This window comes from Crocodylus porosus, unplaced genomic scaffold, assembly GCF_001723895.1.
Source record: "Crocodylus porosus isolate Cpor-Errol unplaced genomic scaffold, CroPor_comp1, whole genome shotgun sequence".
In the NCBI taxonomy this organism is placed as follows: domain Eukaryota; kingdom Metazoa; phylum Chordata; order Crocodylia; family Crocodylidae; genus Crocodylus; species Crocodylus porosus.
The window spans coordinates 120581655-120601006 of record NW_017728931.1 but is presented as its reverse complement, the minus strand read 5'-3'; the positions used below and the strand labels follow the sequence as shown (position 1 = coordinate 120601006).

The following is a 19352-nucleotide window of genomic DNA, read 5'->3' as shown; positions in this document are numbered from 1 at the left end:
AAACCAAGTATTTGGGTTTTAAAACCAATTGCCACCATGGAACAACTTATCAAAAATGCTAGACTCAGTTTAGGGAATATTTTCAAGCTATTTTCATTTCAAAGGGTTCAAAACTGATTCTATTTTCCAAATGATTCACATTTTTTCATGGAATTTTTCATTTAAAATATTACAGAAATGGTTATCCAAAACAGATATCCACACTTCTTATTTATCAAAACCTTGAATTTTAGTAAACAATACATTTCATTTAGTTCTCAATAATGGTTTGGACAATACTTTTTGATAAAAAAAGTTGACTTTTTTTTTTTTTTTATAAAAAAACACTTCCTTGAAAAAACAAAAAGCACTATTGTTGAAAATGTCTCACAAAAAAGTTGTTTTCTAAAAAGTCCTTTTCCCCACCCAGAGAAGTTTTCATTTGAAATGGTTTGCTGACCAGTTTTACTTTACAGGCAGTCAAAACAAAGGCAGGTATAATCTGATTATGACTGCTTGGATCAATGGCTAGGCTTCCTTCTGCTTTTTGTGTTAAATGACAGTCAAACACACAAGCCCTCAGGCAAAAGTTCCTGTTGCAGTCACTGCAGCAATTAAAGGATGTTAAGCATGTACAATAAACAAGGACAATGATAAACTATGAAAGTAGTGACTGATTACCCAGAAAAATCTTCCTGATGCATAGTGATGATAATAGCTTCTACTGAGTCTCCGACTGAATTCAATAAGGGTTGCACAGCGCTACCCATCAGATCATGGACTGCCTAAGAGAGTGAAATCAAGACAGGAAGAAATCAGCAAAAAAAACAAACAAACCCAGAAAACCTTCTAACACCTGAAATATATCTTGATTAAGGATAAATTAATCGTTACAGATATTTGCTCTCTTCATTTTAACAGTGTTCCTTTATCCCATATTAGACACTACTTAAAAGAAAGGAAAATGTGATGTTAGCTTCTGTTTATCTTTATTCAGCCATTTAACTACGGCAGGGAAAATGTGGCTTCTTTACCACTACTAATACTACTGAAGTAAAGCTTTTATTTGAGTGGGCGTGTTGCACTTTGGTACTCCTTGCATATAAAACTTACTGAAGTGCGTGCACTTCAGTTTCACTTCAAAGGTGTTAACAATAATCTCTCCTTTTTAATGGTCTGGGTGTTCCATTAATCAAGCTAACCTTTCTCAGGGCAATTTTGCTGTCTGCTGGCTACTCCCAATTTCTCTCTCCCTATTTCATAGTCTTGGAAACTCTAGCTTGTTTCAAAATCATAGATCAACCCATGGATACCAGCCTTCAGCAACAGCTACGGTTTTAGTTTTAGTTTTAGTTTTAGTTAAGCAGCAAATGGAGGGTGAGTCAGCTGAAGAAGAGTGTCTGTCCCTGCTCCATGCAGCCATAACTCTAGAAAAGTTGTGCATTATATTCCAAAGTGTGCTGTATCTGAGAAAATATAGTACTACTTAAATTCGACATCAAATGTAAACATGGCTAAGGGACAGAGGAAATGTAAACGATGGAAAAGTTTAAGTGAATGTATATTGTGGCCAAGGGGAGGTCCATATAGTCAGAAAAGGTACCAGATGACAACAAAGTAGAAGTTGGCTCCCATTTTAAGTATAGCAAAACAAAAAATTTCAGCTTTAACTTAAAAGTATGTTGATATTCAATTACCTTTAAGGCTGCAGCGATAGTTTGCTCAGCAACTGCTGGAAATGAACTCTGGTTGGAAACCACCTAAAATGTAAAATAATTTTAACATAGTTGAAATTCAGTGACGGGTTAGGTAGTACATTTTGTTTGGCTTGAACTCATATTTGATTATTCCCATTAATTACAGAGAAATGGGCCACAGCTATGAATCATAAAAAAATGCTGTAGACGAAATCTTCAAAGCTAGGTATTCCACAAGATCAATCCAGTGTCTGAAAGAGCACCCATGGCTTTTAAAAATATTTAGAAATCCTTCAGAAAATGTTGATCTGGTAAATCACAGACAAAATATTATTCATTTGGTAAAAACATTTGAATTCTAAGAAGAAATAACTGAGATGCAGCATCTACTTCTCAAAGGCAATCAGAAGATCCAAATGCCAGATATTCACAATGACCTCTACAGCATTAGAAACAACAAAACTTTAGATCAACTGAGTCTAAAGTGAAGCTTCTCTAGTGCTCCAGATCAATGATAATTGATATTGTACAGAGGGCACCATTTAAAATACACTTGCATTTATTTATTTTCTGTTGCTGCTTTCTTAAGCTTTCCATGCAGTTAGGGTCTGACTCACTCCCACTGAAGGCAAAAGGATGACTCCCACTAAGCTCAACAGGAACTCAATAGGCTGTTAATTATTTCCAAATCAAAACTATACATTTTGAAATGCTGGATTTCTAGGATTTCTAGCTTGAAGTAATAGCAATACAATGTGATAGAAGTTAAATGGTCTATTCTCCTACTGAACTGCGTGGGATTTATGGAGAGCTGTACAACTGTTATAAGTATATGTATTTGTAGAGTACTTACATTCCTTATAAGTAAAGTGATGTTGAAATCACTGCTCATATTCCAGCTACAAGCACATTAAGATTAAAATCAAAGAAAGCTGGAAACTGCTATCAGTTTTCTTACAATTATCAACATATTTATATTTTTAAAATCTTTTTATCTTTAATTTTAAAATACTCTCATATTAATTATTAAATAACATTTAACACTGAATCATATCAGATCCCACATCAACATCAGAAAACAGTAGGTTCATTACTGAGATGCCAGAGAGCAGATTTAAAATTAGATATACCACCTGTTTGCAAAATTCACACAGATTTTATCTGATTTTCATGCTTTCTGGAACATTTTAAAGCCAGTAACTCCAGTATGGTATTTATGAGCCTGTCTTTATTCAAACCAGGGTTTAATCAAAATTAGCGTACAGAAGTGATAGTAGTTTGTCATGGTTTATGCTGACTGCGTAACCATTATTGGCACAGTTTCAGTAAGCTTAATTGTTACAGAAATATGTACAGCCATGTTGAAATTTCACTGTAGAACAGACCTCAGTCAGAGGAGCAATCTCCTATGGGAAATTCAAGAGGCAATGCTTTTATTTATTTTATGCTTCCTAGGGCTGTTTTTGACTGAAGGTGAAGTCCAGGCCACTAACATAGAGAGAGAGGGAAGGTGGGGAGATCCTCTCAGAAAGGTTAATTCAAAGTGGATGGGGGGTAGAGAAGAGCTACTAGGATGATCAGGAGAATGCAGAGGTTATCCATGGGAGAAGACTAAACTAGTTTGGTTGAACCAAGCACAACAAAGGCTGAAAATGAATATAATCACTGTTACAACCAACAGCTAAACACCAGGAAACATGAATGACTTGTGCCTGCCAAAGCTGGAGGGGCATGGTAACCACCCGCAAGTGGGGCGGCAGTGGGGCATGGTGACAGTAAGCGGGGACCACCCACAAACAGCCATGGTGATGTCAGTGGCAAGGGCACGACAAGCAGGGACCACCCGCAGGTGGCTGCAGGAGTATCGGCTGCAAGGTGGGGAGACGTGGTGAGCACCGACTGGCAATCAGTGACTGCCTGCAGATGCCATTGACAGCATTGGTGTGGGGGGGAGGGTGACAAGAAACGACTGCCCATAGGCAGCTTCGGCAGTGTCGGCAGCAAGGGGGGAGGGTGGCAAGCACTGAGTGGTGATTGGTGACCACCCGCATATGTCACTGGCAGTGTCCAATCTCAGGGGATCCACTTGAACCCACATGCACCCCCTATGCGTGGCTAATGCCAGAAAAGGAGAAGAGCTATTTAAGCTAAAGTACAACGTTGGCACAAAAGAAATAGGAATAAATTAACCAAGGATAAATTTACACTGGAAATTAGAAGGAAGTCTCTAATCGTAAGGAGAAAGAGGTTCCGGAACAGCCTTTCAGTAGGAGTATAGAAGGCAAAAAACTGAGTCTAAGTTGGAGCTTGATAAATGTACTAAAGTGATTATATGACATGGTTACCATTGTAGCAGGAGACTGGATTGGATGATCCAAGTTCTCTTCCGGTCCTGTGTTCCTCAGCTCCCCATACAGAGGGCTGTGGGTATGTTGAAAAGTTCTCAGCATTTTTCACTCATCTGTTACAATCTATAACTTATAGTGTGATAGCATTTAGTTTCCTAATAGGTTTAAAGCCACCTTTCAGACAAGGGACAGACATTCAAAAAGCCTGAGTAAGAACTGATTCAATCTTTGAAGATTAGTCTAACCTGGCTAGGCTGAACTGGTTTGCAACCATCCAGACATTCCCTCTGGACTGAAGAAATGCCGGTTCATGCCTGCAGTGGCTCAGGCTAGAAGCAGGGGGAAGCTAGAGCAGCCTTCCCTTCCCTTTTCTTTATGCTAAGCAAAGAGCGGGTGTCAGGCCACAACAAAATGCTCCGATTAGGGAGGTGTCCCCTCAACCTGCCCCCCCCCCCCCCCGCTGCTCCTGACCAGACCAAAAACAAGTTGACAACAGCATTTAGCACCACATCAAGAAAACAAAAGCCTTTCTCATTAGTTCAAGCTCTTTTTAAACAGCTTTTTCCAAGGAAGGAATGGAGGGACATTACCAGCTGTTGATTAGCTCCAAAAAGCCCTAAGTGGATACTGTCCTGTCTGTCTTACACAGACACCTCTCAGCATTAGCAGCATACCACATGCTAGCTATGGTCTATGCTATGGGAGAGGGAAGGGGGGAATCCCTGCTTGAGCAGGGAGTGGAGGAGGGAGGTAGGGGGAAGCCAGGCAGAAGGGCAGGGCCAGCCCTGCCCTCAAGCAGAGAGCCCTGCCCAGGGCTGCAAAGCATCTGGGATGCTAGGGAACTCTGGTTTAAGTTAAACCAGGAAGGGGTCTGGGACAGACATTGCATAAACCAGTTTGACCCACATCAGTTAAGTCTGATACTGCATTCAACCAGGTTTAGCTCAAACAAGGTCAACCATTTTCAAACTGGTTTATATGCACTGAACATCTGTTCTGTTACAGATTTAAACTAGTTTCTGACCACTTGAACCAGTTTATATATCATGTCTGTCCCTAGACTCAGAGTGTTGCAATAGTTTATAGTATAAAACAACCACTAACACAAATGCTCACAATATAATTTGAGGCAACCAATACACAATATACAACTGTTTAAACAAAAAGTGGGAACAACGGGGAAAATGAGGCTAATAAGATTGACTCATGCAATCATGTTGTCTAACAGTGCACTGTGTTGCACAGGACACTTAGTATGTGCTAAATCTGTGGAATGTTACATGGTATCAACGTTAAAACATGTTCCCTGCAATTACAAGGTAATGCATAGAGGAGAGGACAGTCCTGCTGCTGCTGAAAGAAGAGGGGGGGAGTTTGACAAATTGCCCCAGAAGGAGGAAGGGAAGCCCCTGAGGTGTGAGCAGGAAACTACAGAGTCCGCAGTCCCCACCCACTTTGCCCACACCTCTTTGGTCATTTGACCCTGCCATATTTTTCTTTGTGAGGGCAGACCCGGCCGCTGCTGCCTCCTCTCCTGGCTAAGCAGAGGCTGTTTCTCCTGCACAGTCTGTACCAGGGGAGACAACACTGGAGCGACTTGCCTGTCTTGCCCTCAGTTTCACTCTCCACCTGCCTTCTTACTATCTATGCCTATAATAACCTGCAGGAAACCTGCAAGTTGGAGCAGGAGTTGTAAGAGGGATGATTTTGAGGGTGTCTGGCCAAGCTTGGAATCACAACATAGAGAAGGGAGATTTCTTGGCAGAAGTTGGCTGGGAAAGGTGCAACCTGAGATGCTGGAAAGCTGCAAATCACATGTATCATCCCGACAGCACAGGCCAATGTTAGCTCTGTGGCAGGAAGCCAACTTTGTTTCTCCCCAAAATCTATGTGCTGTGACAATTTGATTAGGATGGGCCCAGCAGAGGAGACACACCTTTACCCTATCTCTTTAGGTAACCTGAGCTGGCTGCATTCCTGAGGAAGCGGGGAAACCTGCTCCCTCTGCCTACGTGACTGGTATCAGCTACCTGGGTGAGGGGTTTCTACTTGGTGGGCTAGAGTCTGCCCGGCAACTAGTGATGTATTTCAAATTGGTTGGCCGACAGCCAACAGGAGCTGGCCTCCACTGGACCAGGTGAATGAGGTCACAGGGGCTATATAAGTTATGACTACCCAGGAGGAGGGGGCAGCAGCCATGCGGGGGACTCAGACTTGGAGAGGAGCCTTACCATCTGAAACTGGCTCTCTCCCCCATAACTCATGAGCTAAGAATGGCCTGCCTCCAGAGGGAATCTCCAACAGCCTCAGGATGATGCTTGTGAGTAAGCTACTCAGGATCTGATTAGATATCTAGCTGGCAGTAACTCAGATGCATGATCAAAAGGTTACCTCAGCCAGACTGTTTTGCTCTATGGGATTTCTATGATATTGCTCAATCTTGTACCCTATTTTCACCCTCCCCCCTGTAATCAATAAAGTTCTCCTTTGTGACCGGTATGGGAGACTTATTGAGGGGTGGGTCTAGTTTATGCCTAACAGGTCTGCGGACTAAGAGGGACTTTCCTTTTTGGCCCCCGACTTGGGGAAGTGCCTCAAGTGCTTGTACTGGGTCGAGTACCCATTAGACTATTAGGCCTATGTTTCCCCAAGGACACATATAAGACACAGGGCCGAGAGAGTCCCTTCTTGGGGTGGTGACAGCACAAATTACCCCCAGGCTAATGAGTGTGCTCCAGGAAGGAGGTCAGCTGGACGCAAGGCACCCCCAGGGAGGCACTCAGGCACAGTGAGGTGGGTGGCTCAACGCAGGAGCGCCCCCAACTGGCCCACCACAAGCTCAACACAAGTTACTTAATATGATCTGCAGATACTCCTCATCCAAAATGTTGTAAGTTTGTTATAATATGAATGCATTTAGCATGTGTTTACCTGCTTGAATGGGTAGATGCTCACACTAAGTGCCTTTAACGGCAGCTTGCAATATTGCCCAATACTGATAAACTGATTTTTAACCAACTCTGCCTTCATATTCTAGCCCTGTTTCAGAAACATCCATCATAAACTTTCTTGTTTTTTTCTCATGCTAGAAAACACATCTTCTAAATATATCTGCCATGCTTATAAACAGCAATTGTTCTATCTAAAGAAATTTCATGTGACACGTTCAATGACATTTTATCCTATGTTGCCTCTGCCTGAGTCAACTGGTCACTTTATTACTCAATCTCTAGTGATACCAGCTGTATTTTGCACTGTGAGATAAAGAAACCTGCATCATCTACTACTCCTCTACCTCACTGATAATCAGACCACTCATCATTATCATAGCTCACATGGTTGATAGTTTAGCCACATAAATTCAAGAGATAGAAATGAAAATCCATGCTCTATCCAGGTCTGTAAATTTCTAATTTACCAGACCACAGATAAAGTAATACATAATAATAAGAGCAAGAGTACAAGCAAGCCAAAAAACCAAATAATGAAAAATAGATATATGCTAATATATCAAGCGGCATTCCACAGTTATAATACAATCCTCATTTATACGCACAACTGTCATTCTATGCTGCTGCTTAAACAATTTTTAGAAAGTATTCGTATGAATTCTCATAATTCCAAGGCTGGGTAAACCTGAGAAAGAAAACCAGTTAATCAAAATTACTGGCAAGAAGCTCAGCTCTGTGAAAGTTACCTTCAGCATTGACTGGTGCAGTCTGTATAGCGAGTTCACTACAGCCACATTTCTTCTCTGCCCTTCAGTAAGTGGGCCAATCACCTGGCTGGCATCTCCTTGAGTGGACAGCTACAATAAATAAAGTAGTTAGAAGTGGTATGAAGTAGACTATGTCAACAACTTTCTCTTGAAACAGGATAAAACTTAAGACACAAAATTAATTAAAATTAGTAAACATCACGCTAATCAGAAAAAAACCACCTGGCACAAGTTCATTCCTAAAAGTCAATGTCTTGAATTTAACCCTCATTATGGATCACATGAAATACAGAAGAGACCCTACAAGACCCAAAACAAGCAGAGGGCAAGATGAAAAATGAGGGTTGGAAGAACCCCAAATGAGGCTGCTAGACAGAAAAGATTCAGATCCCTAAAAGTTACGCCCTGAAATATCCAAGTCAGTAATTCCCAAAAGCTGTGCTGTGTGCTATGAGATCCTGTACCACCCCACCCTCTTTGTAAGGAGGTACATGCTCTCCTCTGCCATCTAGTACCTTGTGTCTTCCCCAGCTACTTCCGCAGCACCTGTGGTTGCTCCTCTGGGGACTGGTGCCACCACCATTGCTGCCTTCCCCTGGCTGCCTGGCTTCCCAGAGATGGAATAGCCCCTATGCCGGTCCCCAACCCATGGTCTCAGCAGCACTCTGCTGCAGGTAGGCAGACCAGGCAGATGCACAGAAGGGCTGCCCTTTGCAGCCTGACTTGTCCCCTCTACTCCTTCCATGCTCCCGAATTCAGCAGGAGGGGGTGGTCACCAGTATAAATCATAATGCACAAGAATGATGTATAAGACAATTAACTACAGCCCTTTCACAGGAGATGTTTATTATTTTTTTAATTAAATTTGGAAACATAACTAGGAATATGGGGGTGCTATACATACAAATAGCGAAACACAACATTCTGTTAAAATAACTGTACAGGTGGAGGCTGACTTAGTGAATCCTTGCTAGTAGTTGTCAAGCAATTACAGTAGGTATTACTAATATCAGGAGACTTCACTGAGGTATGACACTTGTGATTATCAACACATATTTTAGGTCTAAGATACAAGTTTATCCTCCAGCAAAGTCCCAAAGAAATAAGGTCAACACTTCAGGTCCTCCACCAAGAATACATTTAAACCCCTGAACAAGCCAGTTAGTGACCTTTCCCAAAATCAGTCTTGACAATATATCCATAGCTCCCATAGCAATGCACACTCAAAAGTAAACAGTACATGAGCAAAACTAGTTTCTCAGGACACAAGCCATATACACGACAAGAATATGCTTGTTTAATTTACATAAAATAAAAAGATTGTTAAAAAATAGGGTTTTAATACTCATAGCTCTTTACAAGACCCAAAAAGTCAATAAAACATTCAAAACATCACAAGCCCCATGTAACATATATTAACCAATTAACTAGTTAATTGTGTAATAAATTTAGACAAACTATACATACGAAATTATTATCACATAATTAACTGGTTAACGGAGCAACAGATTTAGACCGATCAGACGTGCAAAGTAATTTTCACACCATAAAAATGTCTATCCTTCTATAAAAAGGGCCAACCAGCTTCCAAAGTTAGTGTTTGAAAATGTGTAATAACTTTATAGCTGGTTTCTGCCCAGCCTTACTTTGAACATGTGCAGGGCCCACATGTACGATATGAGTGAAATGGATAGAGTGGTAGGGATCCTGGCACAGGATCCAGGGAATCCCTGGTGACCTGTGCCTCTACACCAGGACCTAGGAAACCCCATGCCTCCACACTGGGAATTCCCAGGTCCTGTGCCACCCTGCACCTCCTTACCAGGACCTGAACTGACCTGTGCCTCTATGTGAAACGTGGATTGGTGCAGGTCCCAGTATGGAGGTGCAGGGTGATGTGGGGCACCGTGAATTCCCTGGGTACTATGCTGCTCCACCAGGACTCGCACCAACCCATGATTGATGTGGAGTGGAGGCACCTGGCAGAAATACGCTGCTCATATTCTCTGCACTGTTGTCCACAACAACACACATACCATCTAAAACACTTAACAACAATCTACTTTTCCCCAAATTAATACTTATTTTTAGTTCTTTCAGATTAATCAAAGTTGGATTTGACAGGGATTTTCTGAACCCTTTCAGCATTAGACTATTATCACTGCTTAAAGTGCAGAGGCTGATACATTTTGCTACTGTCAATAACATTTGAAATTGAGCTGCAGGGGGTTCACAAGGCTAACTTATATGAAGATGCCCTACTGGATATTGGCTAAAAGCCTCAACATTCATAATGTGCTGTCTCTGGCTTATCCTTTCTGCCACAGCAGTGATTTCCTAAGGCAAGAAGGTTTTGAGAATTCAGCTGTCTAGGACAGCTTGTCTGTATACTGTTTGTTACTGGGGCACACTGACACTTGGAATAGTTTATCATGATCCAAATTACTTTTAACTTTTTAAAAATTGCCTGATTTTCAGGATGATTCTCTCCCTTCAAATATATATTGTCCTATTTTTAATCCCCCAAAATGTAATTATTAAAAAACACAGCTTAACAAAACATCATGACAGAAATTCCTCTGTGAATTAAAATGAACACTTTTAATTTGAATTTTAATATATATAATTAAGATAGTGAATAAGAACTGAAATATGAGCCTGAGCCAGTTGTTTTCTCTGTCTGAGAAGAGACACAGAAAGTTGACATTGCAAAAGGTGGAAAGGAAGCCAACTATTTTAAGCCTGTAAAGTATGACTCCATAGTGTTAACAACCAAAGGAATAGATACTTAAATCTGGCCACCTCCACCTGATCTGAAATATGGCAGAATGTGTTCTGTGATTTTTGTTTTAATTTCTTGCTTTTAATTAGTAATGAAAAGAGAATTTAACATAGAAAGTTAGGGTTGGAAGGAACCTCAGGAGGTCGTCTAGTAAAATTGAGTTTACTACATGAGGTACTTCTGAGGCAATACTAACTAAGAGAGATTTGTCTTGTAGGAAAACTTTCACTTCAGATAACACATTTCAAGGGTTTAAGATGTTATTTAGCTACCTAATAGCACCCACTGAGGGTACTGATGGGAAAGAGGAGGATGCTAGATTGCATCGACTGGCCCCTCAGATAAAAAGAAAAACCTTCTAGGAGTAGGAGACTTTGAAGCAAATATCCTCCATATACTGTATTTTTAAGCAACTCTGTTCACTACCTATCTGCAAACCCCCCCTTTTAAATGTCTAAATCAGGGGTTGGCAACCTATGGCCCCTGTGCTGGTTTTTACTCACAAAGAGGTTCAAACAGGGCTGTGGAGGCCAGATATGGATCAGTCTCACAGAGCTACATTGTGCCACATATCTGCTCCATAATGCTTCAAAGCCTGATCTCCATGACATTTGAGGTTACGCTTCCTGTGACAGGGCTGGGAATCTGGCATCTAGCTGTTCAGAAGGGGGAAGAAGGAAGACTTCTGGCCCACAGTAATGGTTGGGTCATGAGCATTGGCCCGTGTCAGCAGAAGGCTGCTATTCCCTGACCTAAGTAGTAGCAACTGGATCTAAGATAAGTGTTTAAGAGAGCTGGGACTGCAGCAGTGCCTTCTCAATACAGTACAGTATCTGATCTAGCTTGAGGATAAAACGACTAATATGTTGTGAAAGCATGGACTCAACTAAATCGTTAGTTTGACATTTTCAAGACTAGACACATTCCAAACAGAGGCAGCTGATGTGGTCATACCTCTGGCTGAAAGCAAATCAATCCATCTTGTACTTGGACTCCTGCCTGATCATAACAAGTTATTATAAAACACATAATCCATTTAGATAGCTTCCTAGTCAACATGGTTTGGCCTTGGGATTTCTCTCTGTGAGCTATAAATAATTGGGAAGATCTACAATTAGGCTTTGTGCTTTCTTTATGGTAACATTTCACAGTGTACAGCCTCACTCCACCTAAGTTATAACTAAGCAAAACAAGTAGTTATTGGCATCAGTTTTACAGACTTATGTGAACATAAGCTACCACCTAGTAGATAAATTTTAGGTGAAGTTTTACAATAACATTAACCTTGTGGAATATGGCATAAGTAGTCTCATTAGGGCTGTGTGAAGCTTCAGTAGCTGATTTGATTCAGAGGAGATTTGGCAACTAAATCTACAAATCCAAATCAAATCGGAAGACCCATGGAAAGCTCTGAATCAGTGACGATCCAGATATTCAGCCATAGACTAAACAGGCAGCAGTCCTTGAGGACTCTGGATACAGTTGCCTCCAGTTGGTAAGTTCATTTTGGTGGGCAGAAGGGGGAGGGAAGAGGCGTGGGGGGGGCAGATCAATGCCCCCACAGTGAGGGAGGGACTGGGGCTGGGACAAGCAGCCCAGCCGAGGCAGGGAGCTCCCATCACTGTGCGCTGCCAGTCCAGGAGGGCACGGGAGTGGGTGTGTGCCCCTGGATCTGCACAGGGTGGGGTGGGCTAGGCTGCGCTCTGGGAGGCTAGCCTCAGCTGCCCACCACCAGGCTGTACTCCACAAGGTACACAGCCCTGGCTGCTCTCTGCAGGGTGGGTGCAGCCAGGGCTGTGCTCTGGGTGGCTAGCCCCAGCCCCAGCCCCAGCCCGCAGCGCAGCCCGGGCTCCACCCACCCTGCACAGCACAGTAGACCGGAGGCTATGGGGGGGGCTGCAGCCACCCTAAAATTCCCCATAGCCCCTGCTGCCAGCCCCGCTCTCATACAAGTTCACATGCCCACCCCCATGCCCTGCTACTGCTTGCCCAGTTGGGGTGAAGCCACGGCTTGTCTGGAAAGTGCAGGGAAGCTGGGTGAGCAGCGGGAGGGCATAGCCCCCACTCCCAACACCTTCCACCACCCATCCAGAGCGCAGCCTGGCTCATCTCACCGTGCTCAGATCCAGGGGCACACGCCCACTCCCATGCTCTCCTGGACCAGCACCACAGAGTGACAGGAGCCCCCTCCCTAAGTCCTGTGCCCCCCCTGCCCCAGCTAGGCAGCTTGTCCCACCCCCAACTCGAACCCCAATCCCTCCCTCACTGTGGGGGGCATTGATCCCCCCCACCACGCCCCTTCCCTCCCCCCTCTGCCTATCACAACAGACTAACCAGCTGGAGGCAGTTGTGCCCAACTTCCTCAAGGACCGCTGCCTGTTTAGTCTATGCCGAATCTCTGAATCAGTGCCAAATCTTTGGATCCGAATCAGCCAAATTGAATCGGGACAGTGATTCAAATCATTGAATTGAATCACTGTCCCTCCAAATTGGCTGAATCCAAATTGAATACCTGCTGCTTCACACAGGCCTAAGAATCATCTATAAGAACCCGTAATCCAGTAGTTTTGCCAGAAGATGTTACAGCCAAAAAGAGGGTTGTTTTCAAAGAAAATAGATAACTTCTCCGAGATTTAAAGGGTAAGATTTGAATCCAAGTGTCAAGACGTAGAAGATTCCAGATCAGTGAAAGTTAAAAAATGCTCTTAACTGACAGGTGAGAAAATATTCAACAGGCAAAATCCATAAGCAGTAATAACTTCAGTATAAATTTCTACAGAGGATCAAAATAACCCTGAATCTTTCAGAAATCAGATATTCTAAGACATGCACAACAGAACAAGTCTTGGGCTTCCTCTAATATTGTAAAACTACAAAATGAAAGTTTTGATTTCATGTAAGACATTTTGGTAGAACATCTCTTAGATTCCAAAATCTTTTTTTTTTTGTTTCATGAGAAGAAATTAAATGTTTAATTTTTCTAGGGACTTGGAAACACAACCATCAAATGCAGAGATTGAAGGTCTTAGCAGAAAGTCCTGCCCTTCTTTTGAGATGTGAGATCTGGAACTAATGGAAGAGGGTAAGTTTCCTTGCAGAGCTATAAGATCTGAACCCTCTGCTTCTCCGCACTCATCCCAACTCACAATCCACTGTAGAATTATTAAAATCACCCAATTTTTTTTGTCAGTTTACTTTTCTTATAATTTTAAGGAAGAAATGGAAGGAAGCCAGCTAATAGCCTTCTCCTAATAGAAAAAAATAGTCTTCAGTTACAGGACTTTGCCTGCCTGGAACAAAACTACTTAGACAACATACTCAAAAGTGAAGGATGGTTTTGTGTATTTATTTGCCTTTGTTTTGTAACCTGGTCAATATTTGTCTCATTGAATAAACTGAGCTCAGGAAAACTTTAAAGTTACCATATTTGCTTAAATATAAGACAAATCTTCCCCAGTCAGCATGGGAAAAAATGCTCCTTACCTTACATTCACATACAAAGAGACCACATTAAATACGTTGTCCACCATGAAATTGCTGCCAAAAGCAGCATGTGCTCAGCATTGGAAACCACCACTGAAGTTGATTAAATGCAGCCAACACTAAGCATGACTATACAACACATGACCCATATTAGGCAAACATGCTGAAGGGAAAGTGTGTGTGCGCGTATGCACACGCGCGCTCCCCTTAAAAAAACAGGCAGTTGCTCTCCCAGGAGGGAACAAGCACTGGGCCATGAGGTACTGGAATATCAGGCCACTGTTTGGAGAGGCTGAAGCAAGCTCTTTCTTGGTGCGAAAAACGCTGATGGGAACTTTTTTTTTACCAAAATTTTATATTGCAAAAACAACTGCACATACAAAAACATACAATTACATATATTAAACCCTTAAAAACATACATCAACTTCCTACAAAAGAGCCCCTTACAGACCTTCATACAGGACCCCATGAAAGACTACTACTTTAGTAACCACCTGAAACTCTCTGCCCCTCCCATCAATCCTTTCTGTTGGTTTAATGAAACAAGTGTGTCCAGTCCTTTTTTCTACACTTCTTTTCTGCCTCTTCTCCTCCAATCTCTTCTTTGTCCTGATCAATGTAGTATTTCTATTCATGCACTCCCAACTTCAGGCACTCTCTTTCAGTGAAAGCCAACCCCTTAAAAAAAACATAGGTTTTTAACTTTCCATAAACTAGATTTAAAACATGCTAATAAAGTTCTTAATAATATTTCCTCCAGTCCCTTTGGTATGAGTCCATATAGTACCATCTTTTGTGCCAATTACAGTTTTATTTTGGTGACACTCAGAAAATGGCAAACCCTTTTCCATACCTTTTTGCATATGTACCACTCCTAAAACAGGTCTCTCCATTTCTTCCTCCCTTGGTCATCTAGTGAGCTTGTCAAGCCCCACCTGTGTTGCATCTCTCTCACTGGTTAAGATATTTCTTACAACCATCCACGCTAGGTCAGCATGTTGTGCTTTTAGTTGTTTACCCACTCCCCATACCTTCTTCACTTGTCCTTCTGTGAAGCTTCCCATGGCTGCCATCCTGTCTCTCTCCCTTACTGCTTTCATCAATTTCTTATGGTCTTTCAGGACCTCCAGCCAAGCCTTCCCTATTTTTCTACCTCTGCATGAAACCTTCCAACCTGATATAAGGAATTGGGAGTTGCCATACCCATGGACTCTTTAAAGAAGTCTGGCATACACACCATTTCCTCAAAATTGAATCTCCATGAAATTGGGTGATATACACTGCTTTCCCCTCTCTCTCCATTATCACCTTGAATACCGTGCTTACATATTTTGCACAGTTGAACAATCCCAAATCCGGTAGACCCCATTCCCATCATCTCTCTTGCTTTGTACAGTTCAGATCTAGCCAAGATGTTTAGATCTAGACCTTTTCTCTTTTGGCATGCCAGAGAAACACACATATTTCTGCCACTATGTTGGTGGGAATACAATTCCTTTATGTAGAATAAACAGCAGTAGCACAACCTTAACCGCAGCCACTTTTCAGACAAAGGACAGCACCCTTCCAGACTATAACCAAAGTATTTGCTGTAATCTTACCGTCACCTTTTCCCATGCTGTATTACCTTTCCCTTCAGCATGCATTGGGATCCCTAGCACTCTAATTTCACTCTCTCTTATTTGAAGGCCCAACTTCTCCAAGTCCCTCCAGTTCCCCATGCCCAGTATGGTGCTTTTGAATCTATTTGGTTTAGTCCCCATCACTTCTCCATACTGTGATGTATGCATTAACACCCTTCCCACTGAAAGTCTCTCTGTCCCTAACTACTACATTTATATCATCCATGCATAATACACATTTTATCTCTCCCCCTCTCGGTATCTTTACTCCACTTAAGACCTTGTCTTTTCTTATTCTTTGTACTAAAGGTTCCATGTTGCACACAAATAGTAGTGGTGACAGGGGGCATTCTTGCCTCACTATTGTATGGATTTTAAAGGCCCCACTTAGATGCCCATTTGTTTGGACTTGACTCTCTGCTTCTCTATACAATAGCCTTATCCAACTTACAAATTTATCTGGGAACCCCATTTTTCCCAGCATTTCAAATATGTAATCAGGATCAACTCTGTCATATGCTTTATCAGAATCTAGACTTGCTATAACTGTTTGTTTTCCTTTCTTGGATGTGGGACTGTGTTATCTCTGATCACTTCAGAGATCCTTCTACCTGGTACTTAGTCATCATGTATTATCTTTGGAGGTTTCTCCTCATCCTCAAAGCCAGTGTCTTGGCCATTAACCTACAGTCCATATTAAGGAGTATAATTGGTCTCTAGTTTTTCTTTCTTGCCTTTCTTCAAGAGTAAGATCACAACGCCTATTGTAAAAGCTTTTCCTGCCTCTCCCATTTCCACTGTTTTTTCTTGAAGACTTTCACTATATCCCTCCTTATTCATGCCCAAAACTTCTCATAAAATTCCACAGGTAGTCCATCTGCTCCTGGTGATTTCCCTCTTTTAAAGATTTTTAAGTGCTCCTCCACTTCTTTTAAGCTTATCTTTTCTTCTTTGCTTCTTCCTCTTCTTTCTCTTCAATTTCTTCCAGCAAAACCTTCATCTTCTTTCCTTCTTCTGATATAGCTCGACATAAAATCTTCTCATTGCCTCTAACAACTCATTCTGCTCTTCCACCTGGGCACTACCTTCTTCCCACACTGCTTTTAGTTCTTCCTTTCACCAACTTACTTCTAGATGAAAAGTATTGGGACCACTCTTCATTTTTTCCCAGCCAGGGTGCTTGTTCTAAAAACATTTTCCTTCTTATCCTTGTTTTAAACCAGCTTTCTATCTCTTGCCTTGTTTCTTCTAGTTCTTCTCATACATGTCTTCCTTCTGCAGCTTCCTTTAGCAGCTCCTGCATCTTTCTTTGTAGCTCTCTCAGCAATTTCATTCTTTTCCCCACAGTTCTTCAGCCTTTCTTCCTTAAGAATTCTCCTGTCCTCTTCTTCACCATCATCTACCATTCTCTGGTACTCTTAAAACATTTCTTCAGTGTTTTCTACCTCCCATACTGCCTTGTGTATGCTTGACATATCTCTAAATCTTGTAATAGTCACACATTTAACTTCCACACTCCTCTTCCCCTTATGGGGCTCTTACCAAGACTCAGTTCCACCTTCAGCATCCAGTGATCGCTAAATGCTACACATATGGTTTCTTTGTTCCTAATTTTTATGTCTTTTTTAAAGGGAATTTACAAACACAAAATCAATTTTTGATTATTTCTTTCCACTGAGGTCAGTTCTAGTGAAAACTTTCTCCTCTGCCACATATTTGTTAGTGACACTTATACTTGTTACCAATCTGGATGACCTGTCTAAAGTTCCATCTCCTCCTTCCCCTATTCTGTCACCTGCTTCTATTATGCAGTTGAAGTCCCCTGCTATTATCTGTGGTCTCCCTCTGACTACATAAACTGCTAGGTTTCTAAGCAGAGCCTCTCTCTCCTCCTGCTCTGGTGGTACATATAGCTGAAAACTTCTAATTCTGTTCCCTTGACTGATATTACCATTTGCTACAGTCTGCCACTGATGATGTATTCCACCTGCTGTACTTTCACCTCTGGATTCTTGACTAGTATTGTCATTTTGACCACTTTGTTCTTATTCGTCCTTGACCACCAAGGCACCCATAAGTTGGTTGCCATGTCTTTCAGTTGGAGAAAGCAAGCATGCTGGTGAGGTTCTGCCCGCACCCCCAATATGTCAAATAGTAACTTCACCACAAAATCATACCTGTTCATTGTCTCTCCCTTCTGCACCTTGCCACCAGTTAATGTTGCCCTTATCCATAGTCTCCACTTCAGACAGGTATCCCACGATGTCTCTTCCGTATCTTCCTGCCATGCCACTTCTCGATCCTTTTCCAGCTGCTCCCACCCTGTCTCCTGCACTCCTCTGCTCCTGTCATCCCTCTGGCTTCCTTTTTCTCATTGCTGCCTTCTTTGCCACTGTCTCTGTTGCTGTCTCTGCTATTGCTCTTGCCTTCATCTTTTCTGTCTTTATTTCTCTCCACTTTTCCACCTTTATCCACTTTCTCTCTGCTTCCAGACCTTCATTTCCACTCTTCATTTCTCTTTCCATCTCCTGCTTATCAGTCACCACTGCCATTGTTTTGGGCTATGAGTTTCCCTCGTCTATTCCTGCAATCCCAACACTCCATTGATTTCCTTTCCTGCCCTGAAGCTACTGATCAGGATCAGGACCTCAAACAGTTCATCCAGAATCCATCTGTCGCACCCGCTCTCAGCCTGCCCCATAGGATTATTGTGGCCCCACTCTCCATGAGATGGAGCCAGACCAAGTTTCTCTGCACCTCATTTGCATATACATTTTTGGAGAATGTCAGGACTCATGACAAGAACACCCAAATCCAATCACAGATGTATGGGTACCCAGAGTAATTTGCCTATATGCGAATTACTACAGGCATGTTTATTTCAAGGTCAGTGTTTTCAAATTTGCTCCTCACTTCCACTGGCTCAGACAGAGAAGGGTCTGAAAGTAAGGAACAGGGGAGAAGGGGCTGCATGGGGAAGAAACTGGGGGAGCAGAGGACAAGGGCAAGGGCCACCTGATACCCTCAGTCTTATTTTCCCTGCTATGGCAGTGGGAGGGGGACAAATTCAAGGGAAATCTCCAATAATTAGATTCTATACTGGAAAATTATAATGAAGTACTCAATTGCCCATCACAAATGATGTCGGGGAGGAGTGCTACCCTCCCCACCCGCACCACTGCCACCTCCTATGAACATGAGGGGCAGGGAGGGAGGGGGGGAGGAAGCTTGCCCCACCGTCTGCCCCCCAGCACCCCATGCTGCCACCACCTCCAAGGAGCAGGGCTGGGGGCCGGGGGAGGCCATCAGTGCTGGCCTCACTCGCCCACTCTGACCCCTCCGTCTCCACCATCATGGCAGCACCCCACCATCCCACTCTGTCCCCCTCCACATTGCTGCCTCCTGTCCGTCTGTGCGGAGCACTCTGGCTGTTTCCGTAAGCATTATGATTGGCTGCCAAGACAACCAATTAGAGTGTTCCAAGAGCATTATGGACAGATAGACAGATGGACTTTATAGTTATAAATTTTCCACATATAGAATCTAATTACTGAGGGGTTGTCTTATATCCACAGTTGTGTTATATTCAAGTAAATCTGGTAATTTTTGTTGCTCCTGACACCTCTCTCTGTTACCCTCTAATAAATTTTTAAAGCTTTCTAAACTAATCGGTGAAGGATGAATTTAGTTTTGGTATACCATTTCCATTGCTAAACTGCCT

At 42.5% G+C, this 19352-nt stretch overlaps 1 protein-coding gene across 1 annotated transcript in view; it reads right to left on the bottom strand.

The window, feature by feature from the left end:
* The window catches only part of COG5 (component of oligomeric golgi complex 5), a 343620-nt gene that overhangs the window by 37703 nt on the left and 286565 nt on the right, over positions 1-19352 (bottom strand). The window contains exons 15-17 of the mRNA XM_019543552.1: positions 7722-7832; positions 1677-1739; positions 661-764 (exon numbers count right to left, since the gene is read on the bottom strand). Of these exons, the coding sequence (XP_019399097.1) occupies positions 661-764; positions 1677-1739; positions 7722-7832 (278 nt within the window). The remainder of the gene's footprint in view (positions 1-660; positions 765-1676; positions 1740-7721; positions 7833-19352) is intronic.